Consider the following 7346-nt stretch of genomic DNA (forward strand, 5'->3'; position numbering starts at 1 on the left):
TCCCTGATGGGTTTTATGCATTAATAGATCATTCAGCCCCTGTTTTGGCAGTAATGGCCTGGGGACAGTGGTGACACGGCCACAGGCCCTTCCCCAGCCCACTGCCAGCAGGGATTGTGTCACTGCACAGGACCAGCTCCATCCTTCCACACCCGAGCTCCTCCCAGCAGATCACGGGGACTCATCCCAGTGCTGGGCAGCTGCAGCTCCTTTTCCATGGCTGCCATCCCAGGGAGGCTGCTGGGGGCTGCTGGGTGTGCAGCCTTTGCAGGAGTTCAGCTTTCCTGGCTGCTGGGTGTGCAGCCCTTGCAGGAGTTCAGCTTTCCTGGCTGCTGGGTGTGCAGCCTTTGCAGGAGTTCAGCTTTCCTGGCTGCTGGGTGTGCAGCCTTTGCAGGAGTTCAGCTTTCCTGGCTGCTGGGTGTGCAGCCTTCGCAGGAGTTCAGCTTTCCTGGCTGCTGGGTGTGCAGCCTTCGCAGGAGTTCAGCTTTCCTGGCTGCTGGGTGTGCAGCCCTTGCAGGAGTTCAGCTTTCCTGGCTGCTGGGGTAGTGGTGTTGGCCAAGAGTTGTTGGGACAGTGCTGGGTTAGCGGCTGCTGCTTCCCTTCACAGCCTGAGGAAAGGGGTGCCCAGTGTTCCCAGCTCCTTGACCTGAGCCCCAGGGGAGTGCAGCCTCCTGGTCTGCAGTGGAACCTCTGTTCTGCCAGCCTGCTCTGCCCCACGGCTGCTTCCCAGCCCCCTCCGTGCTCCCAGGTATCGCTGGGTCAGATGCACTGGGCAGGAGGAGTATCCACGCTGTGTCCCGGACCAGGCCAGCCCTAGTGGTGTACCTGGCCATGGGGCTGTCCATGAGGATCCCTGGTGTCACACCGACCCTTCAGGCCCTGCAGAGGGACAGCTGCAGCCTGGCCACATCCATCCCCTCATGGTCTGTGGGTTTTGGCCCCTGTGTGGTTTGGGTTTCACTTCCGAGGGTGACAGAGCCGCTGTGAGAGCCGGGTGGGTGTGAGCTGTCACCGGGGCCGGCTGCGGTCCTGCCCCGGCGCCTCCCGGCGCTGCGCTGTCCCCGGCTGCCCCCGCAGCTCTGTCCCGCAGGGACCCCCAGTGCCAGCACCCCCTGACCCTGCGGTGGCACAGACGGCCCAGCCCTGCCCAGGGCCGGGGGAGGTGAATGGGGGCTGCAAGCCGGGGGTGGCCAGGGGAGACACGGCTCTGTGCCAGCGCCCGGTGCCACCCTCACCCAAACCATGTCCCACAGCCAAAGCCGGGACTCCCGCGGGCCTGGCCCTGGTGTCCATGCGGTGCTGAGAGCCTCGGTGTCCCGCCGGGATGGCCGAGCAGCCCCGGGGGCGGCCCCGAGGCGGGTTCGGGGAGCAGGAGTGCCCCGCTGGGGCACAGGGATGCGGTGTGGACCAGCACCGAGGTGCGCTCGGCTTCAACTTCCTTCCCGGCGCCGAGCCCATTTCCTCCGGCATCACGTGCGGGGTGTGGGGCTGGGACAGCCCGGCACGGCTCGGCTCGGCTCGGCCTCGGGGCAGCCCCACAGCAGCAGGTAGGGCAGGTAGGAGGGAGCAGCCGCGGCTCCGTGGGTCCCGCGCACGGGGGTCATCCTGACAGCACCACCTGTGAGATCGCAGTGCTCCCGGGCTGTGCCGTGCCCTGGGGCCCAGGAGAGCCACCAGTGAGGGGCTGGCAGGATGCTGGGCGCTTCTGGGCACCATCACCCCTGTGCCCCCGCAGCGAAGGAGCGCTGGGGCCTTGGACAGGGGTGTCTTCATCCCCGCAGCCCTTGGGGTTTCAGCCGTATCTATGGGTGGGTAATACCAGCACCAGTTTTGGTGTCTGCCAGGCCTCTGTGACAAAGGCTGTGCCGGTGGCAGCAGCAGGGACCAGGCAGCATCAGGGCTGCTGGCCCACCACAGGGACATGGTGACCCACCACAGGGACAGTGTGGCCAGCCCTGGTGACAGGGGGTCTGCCATGGTGACAGGGGGTCTGCCATGGGGACAGCAACACCTGCCATGACAACAGGATCATCCATGGGCACATGGCCTGATGTCCACGCCAGCGGGCTTGTCCTGGTGTGACCCCAGGGTTCAGGGGTGCTGCTGTGCCGTGGATGGCGGCGGGATGACATCCTGCCCCTGCTGCAGGGGAGCTTTGCAGCTGCCTGCTCCACCACACACAGAGGAAGCTCTGACCACAGCGGGGCTGGTGTGGGGCTGGGAGAGGCTGCAGCAAGGATCCTTCCCCAGCACCTGATGAGTCCCTTTGCTCCCTGGCAGCTGCAACCACAGGGAAGGACAAGGAGGGTGAGGACAGGGAGCGCCCTGGGTGAGCTCTGGGCTGGAGGACAGGGAAGGACAGGGATGTGCCTGGGACGGGCCCCTGGGCCATGTCACGAGCAGGAAGCACTTCCTGCCCCACTCTTGTTTGACAGTGCTGCTCCCAGCCTCAGCCCCACTCCTGCCTCTGCCCAGAGCTCCCAGCACCAGCGAGGATGGAACCCACCAAGCTCCCACTCACCAAGAGGATGGCTCCTGCTCCCCCCGTTCCTGCCAAGACCAAACCAGCCCCTGTGCTGGCCACCAAGTAAGAAACGTGGCTGTGCTGGGGTGTCCAGGGCCACTGTGATGTCACAGTGCCAGCACCGTACTTGTGGCCAGCCCTGGTGTGGGGCTGGCAGCTCCCCGGCTGTGCCACTTCACACCTCTGCTGTCCCCAGGCCCAGTGAGCCGCAGCCCAGCGCCTCAGCTGACATGGAGGGGGGCAGAGCCAGTGACCCAGGTAGGATGCAGGGGCCTGCAGGGGCCTGCAGGAGTGGCCAGGCCCTGCCCAGCCCCAGGTGCTGATTCCTGCTCCTTCTTTGGCAGATGCCAATGGCTTCGACACCGTGGCAGTCACCACAGCCAGGCTGAGCCACCCCACGGCCACACGGCCACGAGTGCCCGGCCAGCGGCCACCCAGCATCGCCCTGGGGAGCACGGGGGGTCCCCGTGGGGGGGAGCAGCCCCAGGGGCTGCCCCGTGCTGCCCTCTGTGCCCCTGTCCCCAGCACAAGGCAGGTGCCAGTCCTGCCATGGAGCACAGAAGGGCTGGAGGTGTTGGAGGGGAGGTCACTGGCCCTGGAGGATCTAAAGGCTGAGGTCCGGACCCTGCACATCCTTGTGGACCTGATGCGAGTGCAGCACCTGTGAGTGGGGCTGGGGGTGCCAGGGAGTCCCCAGTGGCCCCCGTTTGCTGCTTGTTCTGGCCCCAGCTGAGCCATCCTGGCGTGTTGCAGGCGGGACCTGCAGGACCTGCGGCAGGAGCTGTGCCAGGAGCGGGTCCAGCGCCAGGCGCTGCAGGTGAGTCCCTGGCAGGGGCTGCCTTGTCCTGGGGTCCCCTGTGCCCCCCAACAATCACAGCCTCTCCCCACAGGTGGAGATCGAGCGAGTGAGGAAGGGGCTGCCCTGTTAGCTCGGGGGGCTGTGGAGCCCACCCATGGCACGGGGCAGGTGGGTGGCACATGGTTCTGTGCCCCCCAACTGTGCTGCCCCCAGCCCAGTTCTGCACCCATCCGGTACAAATGCCCAGCCCACACCCAGACACTGCTCCTTGAAGCATAACAGCCCCTGGACCTATAGAAATTGTTTAAAATAAACTATTTTGGATACAAAGTGCTGTGTGGGGGTGCTCAGGGCACCACTGTTGGCTGCCATGCCCCCGAAGGGCTGGGCTGGTCCTGCCAGGCACAAAGGGTCCCACCATGGCAGAAGGGGTCCCACCCGGGCCTGTGGCAGGGTTGGGGCAGGGCCTCCTCCTCCTCCTCCTCCTCCTCCCCCTCCTCCTTCCCCTCCTCCTCCACCCCCGCACAGTTTCCCAGGCCAGCTCCAGTCCCAGCCCCAGCCCCAGCACATCCTGGCCTCCAGCCACTGGAGAACATCTGGAAAACATCTGGACCCTGCCGGCGCTGGCGGCGGGGGGGAACCATCCTGGGAAGGAGCTATTTTTATAAAGCTGCCGGGGAGGGGGCAGTGGGGCCCGGCACCCCGCGGGGCCGGGCTGGGAGCGGGGCAGGATGCGGCTCAGCCCGGCGGGAGCTGCCGTGTCCCCGGGGAGCAGCGGCGGGCTCAGAGTCCAGCGGGAACATCCGCCTCGGTCCGGCCGCAGGGCGTTGGGTCGCGGCGGGCGGTGCCGGAAAAGATCCGGCTAATTTTAGTGGGGTCAGGAAGGGAATTGGCTCGGGGAGGGGCCGAGAATGTCCCTGTGTCCAGGGTCCCCAAAACGCTGGACCCGGCACGCTGGGCTCGAGTTCGTGTACAACAGCACCATGTTTGTGGGGCAGGAGCCCACAGCTCACACGGACGTACAGCCCAGCCCTGCCCCACGGGGTGAAACCCTCGCCAGATCCTGGCTGAGCCGGGCAGCAAAGGCTGCCCTGTCCTTGTCCCTGTCCTCGCGTGTCCCGGGGCTGCTCGGCTGGTGCCAGCCGTCGTACCAATGGCTCAAAGTGCATCGTGTGCCCGTGACACCTCAGTCTGGCTCTCCGTGGTGCAGGGACAGTCCAAGGCAGCTCCGCCAGCTCAGGAGGCAGCGAGCAGCCCCCCTTGTCCTCCTGGTCCCTCCTGGCACGGTGTGGGATCAGCTGTGGGGGAGCAGGCACCGTGCCAGGGCCGCTGCCGGGCTCAGTAGTAGTGGACGCGGCCCAGGGTGCCGATGGTGCCGGAGCCCAGGATGTCGGGCTGCCCGTTGCGCCAGATCTCGCGGATGATGCGCTCGCGCTCCTCCAGCCGCTGCGCCCGCTCCAGCTCCTCGGCCGACGCGAACACGTTGACGGCCAGCGCGCCGTCCCCGGGGCCGTGGTTCTCCAGAGGGATCTCAGTCACCGGCAGCAGCGACTCAGACGCTGCACGGTCCACGGTGTCCTCCTCGTCCTCGTCCTCCTCATCGTCCTCGTCGTCCTCGCTGAGGTCGCCGGGGCGCGCCGGGGGCCGCGGGGAGGCCCGGCAGGACAAGCGCAGCACCAGCAGGCACAGAGTGAGCACCAGCCCGAAGCAGACGCCCAGCACGAAGTAGAGCCCGAAGCTCTCGGGGTTGGCTGCGGGAGGAACGGAGGGGGTGAGGGGCCTGCCCGCGCCTGCAGGGGGCCCGTGGTGGGCTCCGATTTGCGTCCTGGCTCACCTCGGATGTGGGCGTACGCGGCCATGCTGTTGCTGAGCAGCTCCATGTCCCTCCGGCGACTCTCCATCCTGTGCCTGGCAGTTCTCAGCGGCTCCAGGGACAGCACATGCTTGGCATCTGCGGGACACGGGCTGAGCAATGCTCTACAGGGGGCTGGGATCCTCCCAAGTCCCCTGTCCCTTTCAAAGCTGTGCCCTTGTGCACCCAGGGGCTCCTTGCTGAGCTCCAGCTGAGCAGGGGTTCGTGCCTGGGCTGGGCTGCTCCATCCAAGGCTGCAACCACACAGATGCCGAGCTGGACCCGTCTCACTCCCACCGCCCTGCGTCCTTCCTGAGGGCCCGGGACGGATACGGCTCCTCCTGGACACGGCACCGGGTGGATCTGTGGCACCGGGCCAGGCTCTCTGTGCCATGCCCGGCCACGGGAGGGGTCACGGGGCAGAGCAGGGTCCCAGCACCAGGCTGGTGCTGCCCGGAGCCGCAGTTGCCCGTGCTCATGTGCACACGTGTGCTGCACACACACCCTTGGGGCAGTGTCCCTGTCCCTGTCCCTGTCACCCTGTCACTGCTCTGGCCCAGCTCCAGCCTTGCCCTTTGCTGTGACACCCTGCAGTGCAGGGACAAGGCCAGGCACAGTGCAAAGGCCACCAGGACAGGACAGCGGTCAGGAGGAGAGGCAGGACAGCAGGAAGGAGAGGCAGGGCAGTGGGAAGGATGGGCAGGAGGACAGCGGGAAGGATGGGCAGCAGAACAGTGGGCAGGGCAGGGCGGGAGGAAATTTGGCCCTGGCAGGGGACGAGCTCATTCCCAGAAACGGCTCCAGGGAGGGAGGAATGAGGAAAGAAATGCAGAAAATGTGACACATCAGCAAAACCATCCCGGATGGTCCAGAGCTGAGGGGCCGCGGCACATCCCGGGGCTGGGCAGCCCCTCTAAGTGGGGCACCCCAAACAGGGCCAGCAGGGTCCCTAGGCGGGGCGGGTGCCCTCCCCGTGGAGCAGCTGCAGGGCCAGCCCCTGCCCTGGGAAGGTTCTGCTGTGGGGCTGGAGGTGCACAGCCCCACCATGGAACTCCAGGGATCCCCGGGGTGCTGATGAGGGCCGGGCTGGCTCTAGGGCCTTGTGGGTGCCCAGGCATCCCCAAGAGCCGAGCCCCGAGCTGCTCGGTGCTGTGTCCCCGAGCATTTCCCTGTCCCCAAGCCGCCGCTCCGCATCTGCAACCGCTACGTCCCCGCGGCCCGAGCTGTGTCACCGAGCCCTGTCCCCTCAGCCCCGTGTCCCTGCACTGCACCCCCTCCGCCAGCCCCGCGTCCCCCAGTGCCGGAGCACCTGAGGCGGGACGGGACCGAGCCTCGACAGCGCTGCGGCCGTCGGGGCCGGGCGGCCGCGGGTGCCGCGGTCCCTCAAGTGCCCGGTGCGAGCCCCACGCGGTGCCCGGGGCCGGTACTCACCGGGACGGGAAGGCGGCGGCGGCGGAGCCGCTGCACTTTGGCTGGAACGAGGGAAGAGAGAGCAGGGTCTGTTTAGCATTAACGCTGCAGCAACAGGAAATAGTTCGGAGGCGGCTGGCGGTCAGCGCTCCCGCCGGAGCCAATGGCAGCCCCGGCCGGGGCTGAGCGGGGCGCGGGGCCGGGGCTCGTCCCGCTCCCCCGGGACGCCACGCTCGGCCCTGCGGTGGAACCGCCCCGCAGCCGGGCCACAGGCGGCTTCAGGCTCCGTCCCAGCCTTGTCCAGCCTCGTCCGGCCAGGCCAGGCTCGGCTGTGCCCAGCCTAGGCTGGGCTGGCAGTGCCGGACCCACGGCGAGCCCTCCGGGCTGGGGGCTCAGCCTCAGCTCAGGCCCCGCGGTCGCCGTGGGTCTGAGGGGGCTCCGGGGCCGGTGCCAGCCCCACGGAGGTGGGGGACACGCAGGGCAGCCCTGGCTGAGCCCCACCGGCCGAGCTGTGGGACAGACCAGCGCCGCTGGGGCCGCACCTCGGGCACACGAGGCTCCGCATCCCCACTGTCCCCAGTGCCCACTGCAGGCTGGACTGGGCTCAGCGGCTGCCCCAGGGCACGGGGCCTTGGGGACAGGGCACTCAGGGACGCTGATCTGTGAGCCTGGTCCCCCACCCCACTCCTGTGCATCGCCCACAGCACATCAGTACCCCCAAATCCCCCACCCCGCCCTCCCAGCCCTGCCCTGTGGGGTCG

General features: G+C 67.8%; 2 protein-coding genes across 4 annotated transcripts; one reads left to right on the plus strand and one right to left on the minus strand.

Annotated features, from left to right (window-relative positions):
* The first annotated feature begins 76 nt into the window (after positions 1–76).
* On the plus strand, positions 77–3815 carry LOC134561801 (uncharacterized). 3 transcript variants are annotated; one of them, XM_063419099.1, is made up of 5 exons: positions 77–1547; positions 2476–2587; positions 2721–2782; positions 2869–3187; positions 3278–3815. In XM_063419099.1, the coding sequence occupies exons 1-5, from the start codon at positions 1325–1327 to the stop codon at positions 3600–3602; spliced, it is 1041 nt and encodes a 346-aa protein (XP_063275169.1). In that variant the 5' UTR covers positions 77–1324; the 3' UTR covers positions 3603–3815. The 3 variants fall into 3 exon arrangements, with proteins under 3 accessions (XP_063275169.1, XP_063275171.1, XP_063275170.1); XM_063419100.1 differs by lacking the exon at positions 77–1547 and having other exon boundaries at positions 2207–2782; positions 3278–3341; positions 3415–3591; XM_063419101.1 differs by lacking the exon at positions 77–1547 and having other exon boundaries at positions 2089–2782.
* An 11-nt stretch (positions 3816–3826) lies between these two features.
* On the minus strand, positions 3827–7266 carry EVA1B (eva-1 homolog B). Its single transcript, XM_063419103.1, has 3 exons — positions 6607–7266; positions 5158–5274; positions 3827–5074 (listed from the first exon to the last, which is right to left on the minus strand). Exons 1-3 carry the CDS (start codon positions 6683–6685, stop codon positions 4662–4664), a joined length of 609 nt encoding a protein of 202 aa, XP_063275173.1. The 5' UTR covers positions 6686–7266; the 3' UTR covers positions 3827–4661.
* Positions 7267–7346: the final 80 nt, after the last annotated feature.

This window comes from Prinia subflava, chromosome 24, assembly GCF_021018805.1.
Source record: "Prinia subflava isolate CZ2003 ecotype Zambia chromosome 24, Cam_Psub_1.2, whole genome shotgun sequence".
In the NCBI taxonomy this organism is placed as follows: Eukaryota; Metazoa; Chordata; class Aves; order Passeriformes; family Cisticolidae; genus Prinia; species Prinia subflava.

Bases quoted from the DNA above. Each gene is read 5' to 3' on its own strand.
- LOC134561801 (XM_063419101.1), top strand. From the start codon at position 2,257: ATGAGTCCCTTTGCTCCCTGGCAGCTGCAACCACAGGGAAGGACAAGG. The intron at 2,783-2,868 runs GTAGGATGCAGG...CTTCTTTGGCAG, and splicing joins GGGCAGAGCCAGTGACCCAG to ATGCCAATGGCTTCGACACC. The intron at 3,188-3,277 runs GTGAGTGGGGCT...GGCGTGTTGCAG, and splicing joins CTGATGCGAGTGCAGCACCT to GCGGGACCTGCAGGACCTGC.
- EVA1B (XM_063419103.1), bottom strand. From the start codon at position 6,685: ATGCTAAACAGACCCTGCTCTCTCTTCCCTCGTTCCAGCCAAAGTGCA. The intron at 5,275-6,606 runs GTGAGTACCGGC...CGTGTCCCGCAG, and splicing joins GCCGCCGCCTTCCCGTCCCG to ATGCCAAGCATGTGCTGTCC. The intron at 5,075-5,157 runs GTGAGCCAGGAC...TTCCTCCCGCAG, and splicing joins CGCGTACGCCCACATCCGAG to CCAACCCCGAGAGCTTCGGG.